The following is a 24554-nucleotide window of genomic DNA, read 5'->3' as shown; positions in this document are numbered from 1 at the left end:
CAACTATGGGAGACAAACTGAGAAAAAAAAATCCAGAAAATCACATTGTCTGTTTTTTTATCATTTTTTTTGCATATTATGGTGGAAAATAAGTATTTGGTCAGAAACAAACAATCAAGATTTCTGGCTCTCACAGACCTGTAACTTCTTCTTTAAGAGTCTCCTCTTTCCTCCACTCATTACCTGTAGTAATGGCACCTGTTTAAACTTGTTATCAGTATACAAAGACACCTGTGCACACCCTCAAACAGTCTGACTCCAAACTCCACTATGGTGAAGACCAAAGAGCTGTCAAAGGACACCAGAAACAAAATTGTAGCCCTGCACCAGGCTGGGAAGACTGAATCTGCAATAGCCAACCAGCTTGGAGTGAAGAAATCAACAGTGGGAGCAATAATTAGAAAATGGAAGACATACAAGACCACTGATAATCTCCCTCGATCTGGGGCTCCACGCAAAATCCCACCCCGTGGGGTCAGAATGATCACAAGAACGGTGAGCAAAAATCCCAGAACCACGCGGGGGGACCTAGTGAATGAACTGCAGAGAGCTGGGACCAATGTAACAAGGCCTACCATAAGTAACACACTATGCCACCATGGACTCAGATCCTGCAGTGCCAGACGTGTCCCACTGCTTAAGCCAGTACATGTCCGGGCCCGTCTGAAGTTTGCTAGAGAGCATTTGGATGATCCAGAGGAGTTTTGGGAGAATGTCCTATGGTCTGATGAAACCAAACTGGAACTGTTTGGTAGAAACACAACTTGTCGTGTTTGGAGGAAAAAGAATACTGAGTTGCATCCATCAAACACCATACCTACTGTAAAGCATGGTGGTGGAAACATCATGCTTTGGGGCTGTTTCTCTGCAAAGGGGCCAGGACAACTGATCCGGGTACATGAAAGAATGAATGGGGCCATGTATCGTGAGATTTTGAGTGCAAACCTCCTTCCATCAGCAAGGGCATTGAAGATGAAACGTGGCTGGGTCTTTCAACATGACAATGATCCAAAGCACACCGCCAGGGCAACGAAGGAGTGGCTTCGTAAGAAGCATTTCAAGGTCCTGGAGTGGCCTAGCCAGTCTCAAGATCTCAACCCTATAGAAAACCTTTGGAGGGAGTTGAAAGTCCGTGTTGCCAAGCGAAAAGCCAAAAACATCACTGCTCTAGAGGAGATCTGCATGGAGGAATGGGCCAACATACCAACAACAGTGTGTGGCAACCTTGTGAAGACTTACAGAAAACGTTTGACCTCTGTCATTGCCAACAAAGGATATATTACAAAGTATTGAGATGAAATTTTGTTTCTGACCAAATACTTATTTTCCACCATAATATGCAAATAAAATGTTAAAAAAACAGACAATGTGATTTTCTGGATTTTTTTTCTCAGTTTGTCTCCCATAGTTGAGGTCTACCTATGATGTAAATTACAGACGCCTCTCATCTTTTTAAGTGGTGGAACTTGCACTATTGCTGACTGACTAAATACTTTTTTGCCCCACTGTATGTATGTATGTATGTATGTATGTGTGTATGTCTGGGATTGGCATCTGCACCGTCGCAGCTACAGCCACAAAATTTTGCACAATCGCACGTCTGGACCCCGAGAGCGTCATAGGCTATGTTGTAAGGCGAAATTTTAACCCCGCGTTCCAATTCGCTAAACAATTTTGCCCCTATCTACATAATGGGGAAAAAGTGAAAGGAAAAGTGTTTGAGGCAAATTGACAGCTGCCAGATGTGAACAAGGGGGACTTAGAGAATCAGCGCGATGGCGCCAAAGAGTATATACCATACAGTTGCTAAGGTGGGGCCCCGACATGGGATACTCACCACACACGGAGATATGAACACACACACAAAATGCACCACACACTACCACGTGCTTGAACACATATATCACCCTCAGCACACATTTCACCACACATACACCAACCTCGCCACATAAAAGTCGAAACACAAAAGTCACTGCTCAAAACTCGTAATGCGCAAAATTCGCCACATGCAAAACTAGGCTCACGCAAAACTCACCACACGTGCAAAACTCACCTCATGGAAAACTCGCCACACGAAAAACTTGCACATGCGGAAAAATTGCCACATGCACAAAAGTTGCAACACATGTGAAAGTTGCCTCACACAAAACTTGCACATACTCAAAAAGCACCACACATAAAACTCACCACGCGCAAAACTCGCCATGCGCAAAACTTCTTCACATAACTTGCTACACTAACCTGTCACATGCAACTCGACACACAAAAAGTTGCTACACGCATGTCGCCACACAACTCATCTCACAAAAGTCGCTACATGCATGTAGTCACATGCAGCTCAACACACACAACTTGACACATGAAACTCGTCCTAAAACACACACAAGTCTGCTATTATCCTTCAAAAATAAAAATCTGATTAATAAGCAGACAAACTACAAGAGCAATAAATGTACCATATAGGAAATGCAGCAGCTGTAAGTCACATGACCTGTCTATTATGTGTATGTGTGAGCTAATATATACTGCCAGGGGGGAGGGCTTCCTGTTGGCTGGGGATTAATCAGGCTGCCAATTTAGCTTACAAATAGTGAGGTAAAAATACTGACCAAATAACGTGTGAACGAGGTCTAATACAGGAGGAGATGACATACAGGTACATAGTATATACAGGGGAGATGACACACAGGTATATATTATATACAGGAGCAGATTACACACGGGTATATAATATATACAGGAGGAGATGACATACAGGTATATACTATATACAGGAGTAGATGATACACAGGTATATACAGGTCCTTCTCAAAAAATTAGCATATAGTGTTAAATTTCATTATTTACCATAATGTAATGATTACAATTAAACTTTCATATATTATAGATTCATTATCCACCAACTGAAATTTGTCAGGTCTTTTATTGTTTTAATACTGATGATTTTGGCATACAACTCCTGATAACCCAAAAAACTTGTCTCAATAAATTAGCATATCAAGAAAAGGTTCTCTAAACGACCTATTATCCTAATCTTCTGAATCAACTAATTAACTCTAAACACATGCAAAAGATACCTGAGGCTTTTATAAACTCCCTGCCTGGTTCATTACTCAAAACCCCCATCATGGGTAAGACTAGCGACCTGACAGATGCCAAGAAGGCCATCATTGACACCCTCAAGCAAGAGGGTAAGACCCAGAAAGAAATTTCTCAATAAATAGGCTGTTCCCAGAGTGCTGTATCAAGGCACCTCAATGGTAAGTCTGTTGGAAGGAAACAATGTGGCAGAAAACGCTGTACAACGAGAAGAGGAGACCGGACCCTGAGGAAGATTGTGGAGAAGGACCGATTCCAGACCTTGGGGAACCTGAGGAAGCAGTGGACTGAGTCTGGTGTGGAAACATCCAGAGCCACCGTGCACAGGCGTGTGCAGGAAATGGGCTACAGGTGCCGCATTCCCCAGGTAAAGCCACTTTTGAACCATAAACAGCGGCAGAGGCGCCTGACCTGAGCTACAGAGAAGCAGCACTGGACTGTTGCTAAGTGGTCCCAAGTACTTTTTTCTGATGAAAGCAAATTTTGCATGTCATTCGGAAATCAAGGTGCCAGAGTCTGGAGGAAGACTGGGGAGAAGGAAATGCCAAAATGCCTGAAGTCCAGTGTCAAGTACCCACAGTCAGTGATGGTGTGGGGTGCCATGTCAGCTGCTGGTGTTGGTCCACTGTGTTTCATCAAGGGCAGGGTCAATGCAGCTAGCTATCAGGAGATTTTGGAGCACTTCATGCTTCCATCGGCTGAAATGCTTTATGGAGATGAAGATTTCATTTTTCAGCACGACCTGGCACCTGCTCACAGTGCCAAAACCACTGGTAAATGGTTTACTGACCATGGTATTACTGTGCTCAATTGGCCTGCCAACTCTCCTGACCTGAACCCCATAGAGAATCTGTGGGATATTGTGAAGAGAAAGTTGAGAGACGCAAGACCCAACACTCTGGATGAGCTTAAGGCCGCTATTGAAGCATCCTGGGCCTCCATAACATCTCAGCAGTGTCACAGGCTGATTGCCTCCATGCCACGCCGCATTGAAGCAGTCATTTCTGCCAAAGGATTCCCGACCAAGTATTGAGTGCATAACTGAACATTATTATTTGTTGGTTTTTTTGTTTGTTATTAAAAAACACTTTTATTTGATTGGATGGGTGAAATATGCTAATTTATTGAGACAGGTTTTTTTGGTTATCAGGAGTTGTATGCCAAAATCATCAGTATTAAAACAATAAAAGACCTGACAAATTTAAGTTGGTGGATAATGAATCTATAATATATGAAAGTTTAATTGTAATCATTACATTATGGTAAATAATGAAATTTAACACTATATGCTAATTTTTTGAGAAGGACCTGTACTATATACATGAGGAGATGACATACAAGTATATACTATATAAAAGAGGATATGACACATAGGTATATACAGGAGGAGATGACATACAGCAGGTATATACTATATACAGGGGAGATGACATACAGTTATATATTATATACTGGAGATGACATACAGGTATATACTATATATAGGAGGAGATGACACACAGGTATATACTATATACAGAAGAGATGACATACAGGTATATACTATACACAGGAAGAGATGACACATAGGTTTATACAGTATACAGGAGGAGATGACATACAGCAGGTATATACGATATACAGGGGAGATGACATACAGGTATATACTATATACAGGGGAGATGACATACAGGTATATACTATATACAGGAGATGACATATAGGTGTATACTATATATAAGGGAGATGACAAACATGTATATACTGAGGGGAAAATGAGAGGTGTGAGGTGAAAATGAGAGGTGTGAGGTGAAAATGAGAGGAGTAAGGGAAAATAGTGGAGTGATCAGAAAATGACAGATGTGAGGTCGAAATGACAAGTGTTAGGGGGTTATGAGAGGAGTGAGGGGGGAAATAAGAGGTGTGAGGGAGAAAATGAGAGAAGTGATGTGCTAAATGAGAGGGGTGATGGGAAAATAAGAGAAGTTAGGTGCTATAACTAACCACAGATATTTACTATACTCAGGCAACGCCGGGCTCTTCAGCTAGTATATATATATATACTTCATGCAGAGCTAGATAGCAGAAAAGCCGGTAATTCATTTGTCGGCTTTTGCTAAATCATTACCGAACCTGACAGGATATGAGACATGGTTTACATACAGTAAACCATTGCATATCCGTTATATTTTTACATATGCCATTATTCAGTTTTTACTTTTGTATTTGCAATATTATGCTTGTTCTATTATATCTTCTTGCCATTTGATGTACTAGACCCATGAACAAGAGACATTGCTTATTTGTATTTACATAACCAAGCACATTATTTATATTGATTGGTATCTGCACTTTATGCTTTGGTTATGTCATATCATGCATGATCTATATAGGGGTGATGGTCATTGGTCCTATACTTAGGCCTATTTTAAATGGTTTTATTCTGTTTTTGTCTTTCTCTGAGGTGCAATTAAAGTATTTTGATTTTTTCGTACTATTTATGGGTGTGTATACCATTAGTGGTCTAGTCTTTTTTCTTCTGTGTTTTGCCTATAATTCTCCGGTGAACACCAGCACGTGGATATCGTGATTTTTTTTTTTTTTCCAGTACTTAGCTGTACTAATTCACTGCTATGTATTGCACAAATGATCAGATGATCGCAACTATTAAATACAGTAAAAAGTGAAGGGAAAAAAAATCAAATCACCTCCTTTTTGCCCCATTAAAAATAAACCATCAAAAAAAATTAAAAATATGCATATTTGGTATTGCTGCATTGGTAAAAAAAAAAAAGTCTGGTCTATACATAGTAACATAATAACATAGTTAGTAAGGCCGAAAAAAGACATTTGTCCATCCAGTTCAGCCTATATTCCATCATAATAAATCCCCAGATCTACGTCCTTCTACAGAACCTAATAATTGTATGATACAATATTGTTTTGCTCCAGGAAGACATCTAGGCCTCTCTTGAACCCCTCGACTGAGTTCGCCATCACCACCTCCTCAGGCAAGCAATTCCAGATTCTCACTGCCCTAACAGTAAAGAATCCTCTTCTATGTTGGTGGAAAAACCTTCTCTCCTCCAGACGCAAAGAATGCCCCCTTGTGCCCGTCACCTTCCTTGGTATAAACAGATCCTCAGCGAGATATTTGTATTGTCCCCTTATATACTTATACATGGTTATTAGATCGCCCCTCAGTCGTCTTTTTTCTAGACTAAATAATCCTAATTTCGCTAATCTATCTGGGTATTGTAGTTCTCCCATCCCCTTTATTAATTTTGTTGCCCTCCTTTGTACTCTCTCTAGTTCCATTATATCCTTTCTGAGCACCGGTGCCCAAAACTGGACACAGTACTCCATGTGCGGTCTAACTAGGGATTTGTACAGAGGCAGTATAATGCTCTCATCATGTGTATCCAGACCTCTTTTAATGCACCCCATGATCCTGTTTGCCTTGGCAGCTGCTGCCTGGCACTGGCTGCTCCAGGTAAGTTTATCATTAACTAGGATCCCCAAGTCCTTCTCCCTGTCAGATTTACCCAGTGGTTTCCCGTTCAGTGTGTAATGGTGATATTGATTCCTTCTTCCCATGTGTATAACCTTACATTTATCATTGTTAAACCTCATCTGCCACCTTTCAGCCCAAGTTTCCAACTTATCCAGATCCATCTGTAGCAGAATACTATCTTCTCTTGTATTAACTGCTTTACATAGTTTTGTATCATCTGCAAATATCGATATTTTACTGTGTAAACCTTCTACCAGATCATTAATGAATATGTTGAAGAGAACAGGTCCCAATACCGACCCCTGCGGTACCCCATTGGTGACAGCGACCCAGTTAGAGACTATACTATTTATAACCACCCTCTGCTTTCTATCACTAAGCCAGTTACTAACCCATTTACACACATTTTCCCCCAGACCCAGCATTCTCACTTTGTGTACCAACCTCTTGTGCAGCACGGTATCAAACGCTTTGGAAAAATCGAGATATACCACGTCCAATGATTCACCGTGGTCCAGCCTATAGCTCACCTCTTCATAAAAACTGATTAGATTGGTTTGACAGGAGCGATTTCTCATAAACCCATGCTGATATGGAGTTAAACAGTTATTCTCATTGAGATAATCCAGAATAACATCCCTCAGAAACCCTTCAAATATTTTTCCAACAATAGAGGTTAGACTTACTGGCCTATAATTTCCAGGTTCACTTTTAGAGCCCTTTTTGAATATTGGCACCACATTTGCTATGCGCCAGTCCTGCGGAACAGACCCCGTCTCTATAGAGTCCCTAAAAATAAGAAATAATGGTTTATCTATTACATTACTTAGTTCTCTTAGTACTCGTGGGTGTATGCCATCCGGACCCGGAGATTTATCTATTTTAATATTATTTAGCCGGTTTTCGCACCTCTTCTTGGGTTAGATTGGTGACCCTTAATATAGGGTTTTCATTGTTTCTTGGGATTTCACCTAGCATTTCATTTTCCACCGTGAATACCGTGGAGAAGAAGGTGTTTAATATGTTAGCTTTTTCCTCGTCATCTACAACCATTCTTTCCTCACTATTTTTTAAGGGGCCTACATTTTCAGTTTTTATTCTTTTACTATTGATATAGTTGAAGAACAGTTTGGGATTAGTTTTACTCTCCTTAGCAATGCGCTTCTCTGTTTCCTTTTTGGCAGCTTTAATTAGTTTTTTAGATAAAGTATTTTTCTCCCTATAGTTTTTTAGAGCTTCAATGGTGCCATCCTGCTTTAGTAGTGCAAATGCTTTCTTTTTACTGTTAATTGCCTGTCTTACTTCTTTGTTTAGCCACATTGGGTTTTTCCTATTTCTAGTCCTTTTATTCCCACAAGGTATAAACTGCGTACAGTGCCTATTTAGGATGTTCTTAAACATTTTCCATTTATTATCTGTATTCTTATTTCTGAGGATATTGTCCCAGTCTACCAGATTAAGGGCATCTCTAAGCTGGTCAAACTTTGCCTTCCTAAAGTTCAGTGTTTTTGTGACTCCCTGACAAGTCCCCCTAGTGAAAGACAGGTGAAACTGTACAATATTGTGGTCGCTATTTCCTAGATGCCCGACCACCTGCAGATTTGTTATTCTGTCAGGTCTATTAGATAGTATTAGGTCTAAAAGTGCTGCTCCTCTGGTTGGATTCTGCACCAATTGTGAAAGATAATTTTTCTTGGTTATTAGCAGAAACCTGTTGCCTTTTTGGGTTTCACAGGTTTCTGTTTCCCAGTTAATATCCGGGTAGTTAAAGTCCCCCATAACCAGGACCTCATTATGGGTTGCAGCTTCATCTATCTGCTTTAGAACTAGACTTTCCATGATTTCTGTTATATTTGGGGGTTTGTAACAGACCCCAATGAGAATTTTGTTACCATTTTTCCCTCCATGAATTTTGACCCATATGGACTCGACATCCTCATTCCCTTCGCTAATATCCTTCCTTAAAGTGGACTTTAGACAAGACTTTACATAGAGACAAACCCCTCCTCCTCTCCGATTTTTACGATCCTTTCTAAACAGACTGTAACCCTGTAAGTTAACTGCCCAGTCATAGCTTTCATCTAACCATGTCTCGGTTATTCCCACTATGTCAAAGTTACCTGTAGATATTTCTGCTTCTAGTTCTTCCATCTTGTTTGTCAGGCTTCTGGCGTTTGCGAGCATGCAATTTAGAGGATTTTGTTTTGTTCCAATCTCCTCGCTGTGGATTGTTTTAGAAATGTTCTTACCTCCCTTCTGAGTATGTTTTCCTGGGTCTTCTTTGTTCCAGTCTAATGTTTTTCTTCCCGTCCCCTCTTCTTCTAGTTTAACGCCCTCCTGATGAGTGTAGCGAGTCTTCTGGCAAATGTGTGTTTCCCAGGTTTGTTGAGGTGTAGTCCGTCTCTGGCGAGGAGTCCATCGTACAAGTAATTCACACCGTGGTCCAGGAATCCGAATCCTTGTTGTCTGCACCATCGTCTTAGCCAGTTGTTCGCATCAAGGATCCTGTTCCATCTCCTGGTGCCATGCCCGTCTACTGGAAGGATAGAAGAAAAAACAACCTGTGCATCCAGTTCCTTTACTTTCTTCCCCAACTCTTCAAAGTCCTTGCAGATTGTCGGTAGGTCCTTCCTTGCCGTGTCATTGGTGCCAACATGTATCAGAAGAAATGGGTGGACTGTTATGGCTGGCAATCAGGCAACACAGCGTGCAGTAATCAGCGCACATACAGAGATCTGGCAATAACCAAAAACAATAGGACGAGCTCTGAGACGTGGAATCTCTGTAGACTGCAGTACCTGATCTATCCTCACACAACTATAAGCAGCAGTGGATTGCGCCTAACAACTACCTATGCAACTCTGCACTGCCTGAGGAGCTGACTAGCCTGAAGATAGAAATACAAGCCTGACTTACCTCAGAGAAATACCCCAAAGGAATAGGCAGCCCCCCACATATAATGACTGTTAGCAAGATGAAAAGACAAACGTAGGAATGAAATAGATTCAGCAAAGTGAGGCCCGATATTCTAGACAGAGCGAGGATAGCAAAGAGAACTATGCAGTCTACAAAAAACCCTAAAACGAAAACCACGCAAAGGGGCAAAAAGACCCACCGTGCCGAACTAACAGCACGGCGGTGCACCCCTTTGCTTCTCAGAGCTTCCAGCAAAAGTTAATAGCAAGCTGGACAGAAAAAACAGAAAACAAACTAGAAGCACTTATCTAGCAGAGCAGCAGGCCCAAGGAAAGATGCAGTAGCTCAGATCCAACACTGGAACATTGACAAGGAGCAAGGAAGACAGACTCAGGTGGAGCTAAATAGCAAGGCAGCCAACGAGCTCACCAAAACACCTGAGGGAGGAAGCCCAGAGACTGCAATACCACTTGTGACCACAGAAATGAACTCAGCCACAGAATTCACAACAGTGGACGTCCTTGGAGCTGAAGAGCTTTGGTATCCTATCGGTCACATCCTTGATCATTGCACCTGGAAGGCAGCATACTTCTCTTGCGGTTATGTCCGGTCTGCAGATGGCTGCTTCTGTGCCTCTCAGTAGTGAGTCTCCCACCACCACCACTCTTCGTTGCTTCTTGGTTGTACTTTTTGCTGTCACTTGTTGCTGTGTGCCCTTTTCTTTTTTGCTTGCTGGTATTGCTTCATCCTTAGGTGTGCCATCTTCATCCTCAACAAAGATTTGATATCGGTTCTTCAGTTGTGTGGTTGGTTATTTCTCCATGGTCTTCTTGCTTCTTTTGGTCACATGCTTCCACTCATCTGCTTTTGGAGGTTCTCTGACACTTTTTTCCCCTTCTGTGACCAGTAGAGATGCTTCTGTTCTGTCTAGGAAGCCTTCATTCTCTTTGATGAGTTTCAAGTTGCTATTCTTTCTTCCAGACCCCGTACCTTTTCTTCTAAAAGGGCCACTAGTCTACACTTCTGACAGGTGAAATTGGATTCTTCTTCTGGTCGATCTGTGAACATGTAGCACATGCTGCAGCTCACCATGTAGGTTGTCACATCTGCCATGTTGCTCCTAGATCCTGCTGACTTGCTGTGTGTTTTCCTTCTTGTGTAATCTACTCAGCTAAGCTTTCTTGCAATAATGTCCTACAGGCAAAAATTTGCGCGCCGTAAGGCGCGCGGTTTGGTGATGCTTTCCAAGCAGCTGGTCCCGGCTGTACCCAACGATCTTCTTGCTGAGGGAGACTCTTCGCTTTTCCCAGAAGGCACCTGGAATATGCAAATTATCCTCCTCAAGCTTGAATCCCTGGTTTGGTGATGCTTTCCAATCTGTAAATGGCGTAGTGAAAAAGAAAAAATCAAAATTCCAGAATTAAAGTTTTTTGGCTTCCGCAACATTGCAATAAAATGCACCAAGAGGTAAAAAAATCAGCAAAAAATGGCCCAAAAATAAGCCCTCACAGAGCCCCATATCCCAAAAAATTAAAACGTTAGGGGTCTCGAAAAATGGCGACACAAGCAATTTTTTCAAAATTTTATTTCACCACTTAAATAATAAAAAAATGCATGTTTGGTATCGGTGTATTCGAACTGACCAGGAGAATCATATTGCCTGGTCAGTTTTACCATTATAGTGAACATGGAAAAAAAAAAAAAAAATTGTGGAATTGCTTTTATTTTCAATTTGAACGCACTTGGAATGTTTTTCCATTTTCTAGAATACTATGTGGTAGAATGAATGATGTACTTCAAAATTACAACTTGTCCCACAAAAAAATCCCTCATCCAGCTATATTGATGGAAAAATAAAAAAAGTTATATGTCTTGGAAGAAAGGGAGGAAAAAAACAAAAAAGGAAAATCGCCATGTCATGAAGGGGTTAACGATACCTTTTGATCATTGTTGCTTGATTTTATTTTATTCTTTTCAAAGTTTACAGACGTAAAATCTAATTGTGTTTATCTCATGGCAGAGTCCAAGAAACACTTTTTATTATTATCCTTCATCTATTGATCCTAGAAGAGGGATCCACGCCCTGAGGATGGGAAAATACAAGGCTCACTTCTATACACAAGGTAAATCCATCCTTTCTTTATCTGTACACTACCCAGTAGTTATTCAGTTTCTGAACTGAGAACCTCAATCTTTACAGCTTTCTTCTTTTTAATTTCCTTATTTTAGTAAATGATGTTTTTGTATTACTTCTCTAGCACCGTTACACTATTTACAGGAGAGAGCAATTTAAGAAATTGGGGAATTCCCAATCCCAATGCATCGTTATACAGGGGCTGTCTACAGAATGTAGACATGTTTTGCCCATTCTGCAAGTTCAGCGCGCCGATCTGGCTCATCCTCCTTGAGGTGCTGCAGCAGCTGGATTTTGTAAGGGTGCCATTAGTGAGTAGCTAATATCCGCCAAAGGAATGTTCGACTGGTGCCAGTTCGGCGCGCTGAATTTGCAGAATGGGTAAAACAAAAATTGGAACAGGACCCTGAGTTTACACAGAACATTATATTCAGTGATGAGGCAAACTTTTTTGGGTGGGCCATTTATATGGTGTAGCGTGGCTAAAGGGTGTCTAATCGACGGGAGATATGTGTCACATAGATGGCTTGCCGCTGTGATGTAACCATAGCTACCTATATGTGTTTCAGGACCTGTGGTGATGTCACAACCACATGTCTGGTCATGTGATAGGTTCTGGGTGTGGTTAGACATATAAAAGAAAGACTAATGCTTAACACTGTGGATGTATGTGGAGGTGCTAGCCTCCAGAGTGTGTTAAGGCTCCAGGACTGAGCCTGATGGACTGGACACTTGTTTTCTTTTCCTGAGCAAAAGGCTATTTGTTTTCTGTTATTTTTGCCATGTGGTTTATGAAGTAATAAACCCTGTGAACTTTTAAAGGAACATGCCTCCTGAGTGTCAGCCGTCGCACCTGAGTGAGTGAAATCCCTACAATTGGTGGTAGACGTGCGGGCAGCGTTCCCAGCGAAGACATAAGTCTATTATTGGATGTCCTGGGTCAAGTCTGTTGTAAGCCAGCAAGCATTGCCGGGAAAAATGGAGGAACTGCTGAAACACTTGGTCCAGTTGCAGTCACAGCAGCAAGAGACCAAAAGGCTGTTGCAGTCACAGCAGCAAGAGACCAACAGGCTGTTGATGCAGCATATACAACAGAGCCAGCAGGAGCAACGGCAGCAGATGCAACAGAACCAGCAGGAGCAACGGCAGCAGATGCAGCTTCTGGCAACCGCCATCCAGGGCAAGACGAGCGCCCCAACCCCAGGTCTGGCTGATGACACCCACGTCCGGAAGACGGTAAGACGCGCATTGCAGAAAATGACTCCCGGGGATGATGTTGAGGCCTTCCTGACGGTGTTTGAGAGGGTCGCTGAGAGGGAAAAACTTCCGCCAGAGCAGTGGGCAGAGGTATTAGCGCCTTACCTGACGGGGGAACCTCAGAAGGCGTACTATGATTTGACCTTGCAGGATGCCAAGGAATATCACAAATTGAAATCCGAGGTTATCGCATGTTTGGGGGTGACACTGACTGTTAGGGCACAGCGAGTTCACTGCTGGGCCTATCATCGGTACAATCCACCTCGCTCCCAAATGTTTGAACTGTTGCAACTGGTCCAGAAATGGCTGCAGCCAGAGTCCTCTACGCCTGCACAGATGGTAGAACGGGTGATGATGGATCGGTTTGTGCATTCCCTCCCGAGGTCCATACAGACTTGGGTTGCCCAGGGTGATCCCCAGAATGCCGACGAACTGATCGGACTGGTCGAGAGATACCAAGGGATGGAAGGCTCCTTTGGGAGGCAGCCCATGATGTACTGGGGATCCCAGAAAGGTGCTGAGTCCCAAAAAGGGGTGGGGCGTCCAAGGTCACAAAGGGCGGGGGAGGTGGTGCCCAAGGTCCCTACGGGTGATATTTTTTGCTGGAGGTGCCACGGGCCAGGACATATAGCTGCCCGTTGTTCCCAGACCACTGAGCAGATGGACTGCAGCATGGGACGCCGTAGTTCATACTATGCATATCCAGCCTGCAGTGTAAACTCTCCGCCCAACGAGGGGCCTCAAGCGTGTTCTGTAAAGGTGAACGGTCGAGCAGTAACAGCGCTGTTAGACTCGGGGAGCTTAGTGACCCTGGTGACGGCCACTTTCCCTCCCCACCTGCTCCCGGGAAAGAAGGCTGGCGTGCGGTGCATACATGGTGATGCCAAGGACTACCCTATGGCCAGGGTGGATATTGAAACGGCGTGTGGCACTGAGTCCCATGAAGTTGGCGTCGTTCGGGACTTGTTGCACCCTATAATTATTGGTCGAGATTTCTGTTTGTTTTGGGATTTATGGGGTAAGGGTTCTGAGGTCGCTAGCAAGAGTAGGGAACCAATGAACCCTAAAAAGGTATCGCCACACCCAGAGTCAGACAGGTTTCCTTTTTGTGTTCTGGTTGGGGATGAGGAGGAAGTGTCCCCTTCATCTGACATTCTGGAGTTAGAGGTGACCGGTGAAAATTTTGGGACTGCCCAACATAGGGACCCCACTCTGAGGGAAGCCTTTAATAATGTCACAGTTATTGACGGGGTGGTACAGGAGCCGGGGGCGGACACAAGATTTCCCCATTTTTTAATGAGTGGGGAGTTGTTGTACCGGGTCACGAAAATAAGGGAGGAGTTGGTAGAGCAGTTGGTAGTGCCGGGTCCATATAGACATAAGGTGTTGGACATGGCCCATTCACACATCTTGGGTGGACACCTAGGGGTGGAAAAAACGCAGGAACGGGTTGTGCAGAGGTTCTATTGGCCTGGGTATCACCGGGAAATAGTGAACTATTGCAGGTCCTGCCCTACATGTCAGCTAACTGCTCTCACTCCTCATTTGTGGAACCCCCTTGTGCCACTGCCCATTATTGAGGTGCCATTCGAGAGAATTGCCATGGACTTGGTCGGTCCCTTCATTAAATCAGCCCGGGGCCATCAGTATATATTAGTCATCCTGGACTATGCCACACGCTATCCTGAGGCAATTCCCTTGAGAAATTCTTCCTCAAAGAGTATAGCTCGCGAGTTGGTCCATGTCTTTTCCCGGACAGGTCTGCCGAAGGAGATCCTGACTGACCAGGGGACACCTTTCATGAGCAAGGTGATGAGGGAATTATGCAAAGCCCTGAAAATCTCCCAGTTGAGGACCTCGGTGTACCATCCCCAGTCAGATGGCCTTGTTGAGAGATTTAACAAGACACTGAAGAGCATGCTGAGAAAAGCTATAGAGAAAGACGGTAGAGACTGGGATTGTCTCTTACCCTATCTGATGTTTTCCATTCGTGAAGTTCCACAGGCCTGCACAGGGTTCTCACCGTTTGAGCTTCTATATGGCCGACATCCGCGAGGACTCCTGGATATAGCCAAGGAAACCTGGGAAGCCGAAGTCACGCCCCACAGAAGCGTCATTGAGCATGTGGCCCTGATGCAGCAGAGGATTGCAAAGGGGATGCCTATCGTGAAAGAACACCTCCTCCAGGCACAAGAAGCTCAGGCCAGAGTCTACAACCGGTCTGCAAGAGTGAGGCAGTTCAATCCGGGAGACCGAGTTCTTGTGTTAGTTCCGACGGTGGAAAGCAAGTTCTTGGCCAAATGGCAAGGGCCGTATGAGGTTGTCGAGAAACTTGGTGAAGTAAATTATAAAATTCACCAACCAGGAAGACGGAAACCATTCCAAGTATACCATGTCAACCTCATCAAGCCGTGGCAAGATAGAGAGCCGACAGTAACTCCATCGTTGTTAAGCAACCCAGAAGGTGAGGTTGGAGCGGTTACTATAGCGGAGACGCTATCGAAGACCTAGAAACAGCAGTGTCGGGAGTTACTCCAGAAAAACAGGGACCTGTTTTCTGAGTTGCCTGGGTACACGAAGGTCATAGAGCATGAGGTCCTGACAGAGCCACATGTGCGCGTGAACGTGAAGCCCTATAGAATTCCTGAGGCCCGTCGAGAAGTAGTCTCCAAGGAAGTGGAGCGTATGTTGAAGCTTGGAGTCATTGAGGAATCCAAGAGCGGTTGGTCGAGCCCAATTGTCCTGGTCCCAAAACCTGATGGGGAGTGGAGATTTTGCAACGACTATAGAAAGTTGAATGAGGTCTCCAAGTTCGACGCATATCCCATGCCCCGTGTTGATGAGCTCATTGAAAGGCTTGGGCCCGCCAGGTACATAACCACCTTGGATTTGACGAAGGGGTATTGGCAGATCCCCATGGCACAGGAAGCCAAGGAGAAGACAGCGTTTTCTACACCAGATGGATGCTTCCAGTATGTCCGGATGCCATTTGGCCTACAGGGAGCTCCGGCCACCTTCCAAAGGGCTATGGATAGAATCCTTGCACCCCACAAGGCATACGCTGCTGCGTACCTGGATGATATCGTCATCTTTAGCCCGGACTGGGAGAGTCATCTGGAAATGGTCCAAGCGGTGTTTGATGCTATAAGAGAGGCGGGGTTTACAATAAACCCGAAGAAGTGTGCCTTGGGTAAAGAAGAAGCTAAGTACCTTGGATATATAGTAGGTCATGGAGAAATAAAACCCCAAATCAGTAAAGTTGAGGCAATTCAAACATGGCCAAAACCAGTTTCCAAAAAGCAAGTTAAAGCCTTCCTGGGAATCGTGGGATATTACAGGAGGTTCATCCCAAACTTCGCCACGATGGCTGCGCCTCTGTGTGATCTGCTAAAAGGGACAAAATCAGTAATGGTTAAATGGTCTGAAGAAACAGAGATAGCCTTCCAAGAGATGAAAGAGGCTCTGTGTAAGCAACCCGTTCTGATGGCCCCAAACTTCAAGAAAGAGTTTATCCTTCAGACAGATGCCTCAGATGTTGGGGTAGGAGCAGTCCTTTCCCAACAACTACACGGGGAGGAGCATCCTGTTCTCTATCTGAGTAGGAAGCTGTCCTCATCTGAAAAAAACTACTCAGTCATAGAGAAGGAGTGCTTGGCCATAAAGTGGGCGGTGGACACATTACGGTACTATCTGCTGGGATGTAAATTTAGACTGATATCCGACCATGCCCCACTTAGGTGGATGAGGGAAACAAAGGGTAGAAATGCTAGGGTCACCTGTTGGTTCTTAGCCCTGCAGGACTTCTGTTTCCATGTGGAACATAGGGCCGGAAAGCTGCACGGTAATGCTGATGCCCTGTCAAGAATCCCTTGTCTAGTGGGCGAAAGTGCCAAGCCCCATGGCATTAGGCAGAGGGGGAGGTATGTAGCGTGGCTAAAGGGTGTCTAATCGACGGGAGATATGTGTCACATAGATGGCTTGCCGCTGTGATGTAACCATAGCTACCTATATGTGTTTCAGGACCTGTGGTGATGTCACAACCACATGTCTGGTCATGTGATAGGTTCTGGGTGTGGTTAGACATATAAAAGAAAGCCTAATGCTTAACACAGTGGATGTGTGTGGAGGTGCTAGCCTCCAGAGTGTGTTAAGGCTCCAGGACTGAGCCTGATGGACTGGACACTTGTTTTTCTTTTCCTGAGCAAAAGGCTATTTGTTTTCTGTTATTTTTGCCATGTGGTTTATGAAGTAATAAACCCTGTGAACTTTTAAAGGAACATGCCTCCTGAGTGTCAGCCGTCGCACCTGAGTGAGTGAAATCCCTACAATAGATACACCTAAATAGCATGGGAATGGTGACAGATTTCTTGCGTAGGGTGTCTTGCACTGAAATCTGCTGCATTGACCCGGGTACTGCGTTCACCAGACATCAACACAATTTCTATCCGCTCCTCACGTTTTAACCTCTGCGACATGTCAATGGCTGTAAACAAAGAGAAACTTGTAAATAACTCATGAAAGAATAAACTTATGTTAAAACCAAGTACGCCATTGTTTTTCTTGTGAAATTCTCAGTAAATTTGATGTCACATGACCCTCTTCCCATTGGAAAAAATAAAGTTGGACCCAAAATGGCCGACTTCAAAATGTCCACCATGGTCACCACCCATTTTGAAACGTTTTCCCTCTCCCATACACTAATGTGCCACAAACAGGAAGTTGATATCACCAACCATTCCTGTTTTATTTAGGTGTATCCATACACATGGTCCACCCTGTATAATATGCATTTATTTTCTAAGAATTATAGGATGCTTCATGTGACATGGAACTAATATATAGTCAACAAATGCATAAAATATTACAACACACAAAAGGTACATCAGAAAAGTTTTCGTTCTTAAGTGAACACGTCCTTTACATTATTCCATTTACAAGGCTGAGAGCGTAGAGCTGGCAGAATACATGGAATTTGTACAGCATCTGTTACACACATGCTAGCCACCTTAGGGAGAGACCCAAGTTGGGCTAAATGTAGCGGGACGAAAGAGACCGAAAAGCCCTCTACTTAAAGGAAATACACCGAGCCCCACTCCATACAGCCAACCAATTCCAGCCCTGTGCTGACGAGGGCCTAAAGCCCGAAACACGTGTCCACAGGTAGGAATTGGTTGGCTGTGTAAATTTAGAAGCTAATCCGCAGCATTGCACGCTTGGCGGTTCCAAGCGCTGTGGATTAGACTGGGGTGGAAAGAGATGATTTGCATAGCTCCGCCTACTGCAAAGGATTCTGGGTAAACATGCTATTCTTTGTATTATGCTGCTTGCAAGTACTTTCCGTTTCAGGAAAGCATCCACTATGTACAGCATCTGTATCATTTCAGTAAAAAGAGAAGGGGGGCTGATGTGATGGCCTCCAGCATAACAAAACATAAGAATGACTGAAACTCACATAAGATAAAGAGTCTATGTTTTTATGCAAACTATCTAATGTCCACCATGAATAAATGTCATGTAGCCATATGTGATGTTTTTATGAATACTTGCTCACGTTAAATTGACTTGAATTACCTATTTTTGTATTTTTGAACACCTTAAATGAGGTACGGTAACTTTGCAAATAGTCTCCTTGAGTTTTGTGTCTTGAGCTCCTATGCAGACCATAGGGTATCCATGGTTATAAGCAGTAAAAATAATTAATCCCTGGGTATAATGTTATTCTGATATTCTAATGCCCACCTCAAAGACTCAAAATCATGGTTCTCTGCAGCACATTGTTCGATGTAAGCAGATGATGTGCTCCTGAATTCACCGATCTGTTTACACAAGCCAATAGATGACCACAGACTTTTCTAAATGGGCCACTACTCTCATATCTATGTTTTATTCCCCAAATTTATCTTTTAAGACTTTTCATGTTTCTCTCTATCCACAGGAGCATTTCACAGTGAGACAACTCCAGATCCTGACTGCCACGTCACTGCTTTGCTGAAGGAACATAACCCTCCTCTGCTGTTTGACCTGGAGACAGATCCTGCCGAAAACTACAACTTACTGAACCCAGTTATCCCTGAAGAGCTAGAACCAATTGTCAATGAAATACTAAAGGAGCGAGATAGATTTCTGAAAAGTATGACTTATGCCAAAAGTGAGATTAACAAAGGCACAGACCCTGCATTGAGGCCATGCTGCAACCCAGAATGCACTCCAAAGCCAAGCTGTTGCCGCTGCTAATTCTGAAGTGAACCTCCGCTTATTTTCTGAATGTGCTTCAGGTCATGTGTCGGTTTGAAATCCAGATTTCTTGAAAAGCCTGTATTTGTAAGAAGTTGATGGATAAGCATGCAAGTCGTTCTCTTTTATTCTTTCTTGTGCTGTGTTCACACATGCAGTTCTGAGCAGTTTGTTTTCCAAGGTGTGGTGTGGATGTAGAAGGAATTGAAGTCTTTCCTTTTTCACATTGCCTCCTTTATGGTCCACACATGGTTTTCAAAAAGTGTGTAAAAAAAGAAAGAAAAAAAACTGCATGTGTGATTGAAGCCTAACCGCGAATTTGTGAACTCCGCCTTTATAATCAGGGAGCAGTGGCAGGTTGCCCATTCATTTCAGTATAGCGTGATTGCATATGAATGGCAATGTCTGCAGAGGAAATAGGAGATGGGACCTTCTTATTGCATTAAGAATAGACCCTCCTCACTTTGACTACTAATATGTCTGTGTTTGGAACCTCATTAACTTTAAAGTTTATCTGACAAGATTTCAAAATACAAACTGCATGTATTGAATAGATCTTTTAGAACTGATGAGGCTGGATTACTTACTTTGAAAATCCATATTGAAATGGTTAAATAATCTGGCTAAAGTGTGAGTGAGCTCATGAGTCTGTATGTACTCGATCCAGCCTGACGACAGCTGCAGCTTGTACTGAATAGTGAGATTTTATCGACAGCAGGGAGGAGGGACACTGAGGAGCTGTCAATCAGACTAGGGCAGAGCTTGCACAAAAAGTTTCCAAAAGGATTATCGAGCCATTCTAACATGAACTATCAAAATAAGTTGGCAAACCTCTTGAGTTCTAAGAAATCTATTGTATAATGTATGCAGTTTGCATTGTAAAATCTACTGACACTGTAATTTCCCATTGACCTGAATATACTGTAGGGGAATAAGTATCTCCTCTAAGCAATGCTAATGAAGTATTTCTGTTAACATGTTTATTAATTTATTTCTCAGTAAATATTGCTACACCTAGGAGCTGAAAGCCATCGTGCTCGTTAACACATAGTCAAGATCATCTTGCATTTGTGAGATTGAAAGATTTAAAGCGAACCTGTCACCTGTTTTGGCCGCTATAAAATGCAGCCATCGCCTTTCAGGGCTTATCTACAGCATTTTTTAATGTTGTAGATAAGTGTTGTGGATTCTGTTTTTGGGCTCCCTCTGGTGGTTACAGATGGTACTGGGTGACTTGTGTTCTCTGCGGTCTCTGGTGTCCACCTGTTCTATCAGGATATGGGAGTTTCCTATTTAACCTGGCTTTCTTGTCATTTCCTCGCCGGCTATCAATGTAATCAGTGTGTCTTGTTACCTCTGCTTCCCGCTTCTGTATTCTTCAGGACAAGCTAAGTTTTTGATTTTCCTGTTCCACGTTTTGCTTAATTTTTGTCTTAGTCCAGCTTGCAGATATGTGATTCCTTTTTGCTGGTTGCTCTAGTGGGCTGATATTACTCCTCATGTTCCATGAGTTGGAATATGAGTTCAAGTAATTTCAGGATGGTTTTTTTGTAGGGTTTTTCGCTGACCGCGCAGTTCACTTTTGTATCCTCTGCTATCTAGCTTTAGCGGGCCTCATTTTGCTGAATCTGTTTTCATAACTACGTATGTGCTTTCCTCTCATTTCACCGATATTACATGTGGGGGGCTGCTATTTCTGTGGGGTGTTTCTCTGGAGGCAAGAGAGGTCTGTGTTTCTTCTAATAGGGAAAGTTAGTTCTTCGGCTGGCGCGAGACGTCTAGAATCATCGTAGGCACGTTCCCCGGCTACAGCTAGTTGTGTGTTGAGGTTCAGGATCGCGGTCAGCTCAGTTTCCATCACCCTAGAGCTTGTTTTGTTTTTTGTGCTTGTCCTTTTGTGATCCCCTGCCATTGGGATCATGACAGTATAGCCGGCCAAAAAGTGGTAATCGTATTGGCTGAAGTAGGAGGAAAAGTAGTCTGAGGAAGTTTTTTTTTTTTTTTTTTTTTTTTCCCCTCAGAGTTTGCTGCATAGCCTTAATTGCAGCCTGGCTGCGTCTTACCTCCTCTTAATCCTTGAATGGCTCTGACCTCAGCTGTTTATCATGGACGTCCAGAGTTTGGCTTCCAGCCTGAATAATCTTGCTGCTAAGGTTCAAAATATACAAGATTTTGTTGTACATGCTCCTATGTCTGAACCTAGAATTCCTATCCCAGAGTTTTTTTCTGGAGATAGATCTAGTTTTCTGAATTTTAGGAACAATTGCAAGTTGTTTCTTTCTTTGAAATCTCGCTCTTCTGGAGACCCTGCTCAGCAAGTCAAGATTGTTATATCTTTCCTGCGGGGTGACCCTCAGAATTGGGCATTTGCATTGGCACCAGGGGATCCTGCGTTGCTCAATGTGGATGCGTTTTTTCTGGCATTGGGTTTGCTCTATGGGGAACCTAACCTAGAGATTCAGGCTGAATAAGCTTTATTGGCTCTCTCTCAGGGGCAAGATGAAGCAGAAATAGATTGTCAGAAATTTTGGAAATGGTCGGTGCTTACTCAGTGGAATGAGTGCGCCCTGGCTGCAAGATTCAGAGATGGCCTTTCTGAGGCCATTAAAGATGTCATGGTGGGGTTCCCTGCGCCTACAGGTCTGAATGAGTCTATGACTATGGCTATTCAGATTGATCGGCGTTTACGGGAGCGCAAACCTGTGCACCATTTGGCGGTGTCTTCTGAACAGGCACCTGAGACAATGCAATGTGATAGAATTCAGTCCAGAAGTGAACGGCAAAACTATAGGTGGAAAAATGGGTTGTGTTTTTATTGTGGTGATTCAGCTCATGTTATATCAGCATGCTCTAAACGCACAAAAAAGGTTGATAAGTCTGTTGCCATTAGTACTTTACAGTCTAAGTTCATTCTGTCTGTGACTCTGATTTGTTCATTATCAGCCATTTCCGTCGATGCCTATGTGGATTCAGGCGCTGCCCTGAGTCTTATGGATTGGTCATTTGCCAACCGCTGTGGGTTTAGTCTGGAGCCTCTGGAAGTCCCTATTCCTTTGAAAGGAATTGACTCTACACCTTTGGCTATGAATAAACCTCAGTACTGGACACAAGTGACCATGCGTATGACTCCCGTTCATCAGGAGGTGATTCGCTTCCTGGTACTGTATAATTTACATGATGTCTTAGTGCTTGGTCTGCCATGGTTACAAACTCATAACCCAGTCTTGGACTGGAAAACGATGTCTGTGTTAAGCTGGGGATGTCAGGGGGTTCATGATGATGCACCTCCGATTTCTATCGCTTCATCTACTCCTTCTGAGGTTCCGGTATTTTTGTCTGATTATCGGGATGTTTTTGAGGAGCCTAAGCTCAGTTCGCTTCCTCCTCACAGGGATTGCGATTGGGCTATAGATTTGATTCCTGGCAGTAAATTCCCTAAAGGTCGTTTGTTCAATCTGTCAGTGCCAGAGCATATTGCTATGCGGGATTATGTTAAGGAGTCCTTGGAAAAGGGACATATCCGTCCATCTTCGTCCCCTTTGGGAGCAGGTTTTTTTTTTTGTGGCCAAAAAAGATGGTTCCTTGAGGCCTTGTATAGATTACCGTCTTTTGAATAAGATTACAGTTAAATATCAGTATCCTTTGCCATTGTTGACTGATTTGTTCGCTCGCATTAAGGGGGCTAAATGGTTCACTAAGATTGATCTTCGGGGTGCGTATAATCTTGTGCGGATAAAGCAGGGTGATGAGTGGAAAACCGCATTTAATACGCCTGAGGGCCATTTTGAGTATTTGGTGATGCCTTTTGGACTTTCTAATGCTCCTTCTGTCTTCCAGTCCTTTATGCACGATATTTTCCGTGAATATCTGGATAAATTTATGATTGTGTATTTGGATGATGTTTTGTTTTTTTCGGATGACTGGGAGTCCCATGTTCAGCAGGTCAGGAAGGTGTTTCAGGTCCTGCGGGCCAATTCTTTGTTTGTAAAAGGTTCAAAGTGTCTCTTTGGAGTCCAGAAGATTTCTTTTTTGGGGTACCGTATATACTCGAGTATAAGCCGAGATTTTCAGCCCAAATTTTTGGGCTGAAAGTGCCCCCCTCGGCTTATACTCGAGTCACGGTAGCGGTGGGGTCGGCAGGTGAGGGGGTGAGGGCGCTGGGGTATACTTACCTAGTCCCAGCGATCCTCGCGCTGTCCCTGCCGTCCCACGGGCTTCTGTGCTGCAGCTTCTTCCTCTCTTCAGCGGTCACGTGGGACCGCTCATTACAGAAATGAATAAGCGGCTCCACCTCCCATAGGGGCGGAGCCGTTTATTCATTTCTCTAATCAGCGGTGCCGGTGACCGCTGATAGAGAAAGAAGCTGCGGCACCGAAGACAGGAGGGGACAGCGCGAGGATCGCCAGGACTAGGTGAGTATGTTATATTCACCTGTCCTCGTTCCAGCCGCCGGGCGCCGATCCATCTTCCCGGCCGGCGCCTCCATCTTCCCGGTGTCTGCGCTCTCTGACTGATCAGGCAGAGGGCGCGATGACGCATACAGTGTGCGCGGCGCCCTCTGCCTGATCAGTCAGAGCAGAGACGCCGGGAAAATGGAGGCGCCGGAACGAGACGCCGGGAGCTGCAATCAAGGGAGGTGAGTATGTGTTTTTTTTTCTTTATTGCGGCAGCGGCGGCACAAATTTATGTGGAACAGCTATGGGGCACAGTGAACGGTGCAGAGCACCGTATATGGCACAGCACAGCTATGGGGCACAGTGAACGGTGCAGAGCACCGTATATGGCACAGCACAGCTATGGGGCACAGTGAACGGTGCAGAGCACCGTATATGGCACAGCACAGCTATGGGGCACAGTGAACGGTGCAGAGCACCGTATATGGCACAGCACAGCTATGGGGCACAGTGAACGGTGCAGAGCACCGTATATGGCACAGCACAGCTATGGGGCACAGTGAACGGTGCAGAGCACCGTATATGGCACAGCTATGGGGCACAGTGAACGGTGCAGAGCACCGTATATGGCACAGCACAGCTATGGGGCACAGTGAACGGTGCAGAGCACCGTATATGGCACAGCTATGGGGCACAGTGAACGGTGCAGAGCACCGTATATGGCACAGCACAGCTATGGGGCACAGTGAACGGTGCAGAGCACCGTATATGGCACAGCTATGGGGCACAGTGAACGGTGCAGAGCACCGTATATGGCACATCTATGGGGCACAATGAACGGTGCAGAGCACCGTATATGGCACAGCTAGGGGGCACAATGAACGGTGCAGAGCACTATATGGTTCACACCTATGGGGAAATATGAACGGTGCAGAGCACTATATGGTTCACACCTATGGGGAAATATGAACGGTGCAGAGCACTATATGGGGCACAGCTATGGGGAAATAATGAATGGTGTAGAGCA

At 44.1% G+C, this 24554-nt stretch overlaps 1 protein-coding gene across 1 annotated transcript in view; it reads left to right on the top strand.

The window, feature by feature from the left end:
* Positions 1-19247, top strand: part of ARSA (arylsulfatase A) — an 87921-nt gene extending 68674 nt beyond the window's left edge. Inside the window, 2 exon segments of the mRNA XM_069765492.1 lie at positions 11529-11631; positions 18835-19247. Of these exon segments, the coding sequence (XP_069621593.1) occupies positions 11529-11631; positions 18835-19133 (402 nt within the window). The 3' untranslated portion in view covers positions 19134-19247.
* The last annotated feature ends 5307 nt before the right edge of the window (positions 19248-24554 follow it).

This window comes from Ranitomeya imitator, chromosome 4 (genome assembly GCF_032444005.1).
Source record: "Ranitomeya imitator isolate aRanImi1 chromosome 4, aRanImi1.pri, whole genome shotgun sequence".
NCBI lineage: Eukaryota > Metazoa > Chordata > Amphibia > Anura > Dendrobatidae > Ranitomeya > Ranitomeya imitator.
The sequence above is the reverse complement of the archived record's forward strand: the minus strand, read 5'-3'. Positions and strand labels throughout refer to the sequence as shown.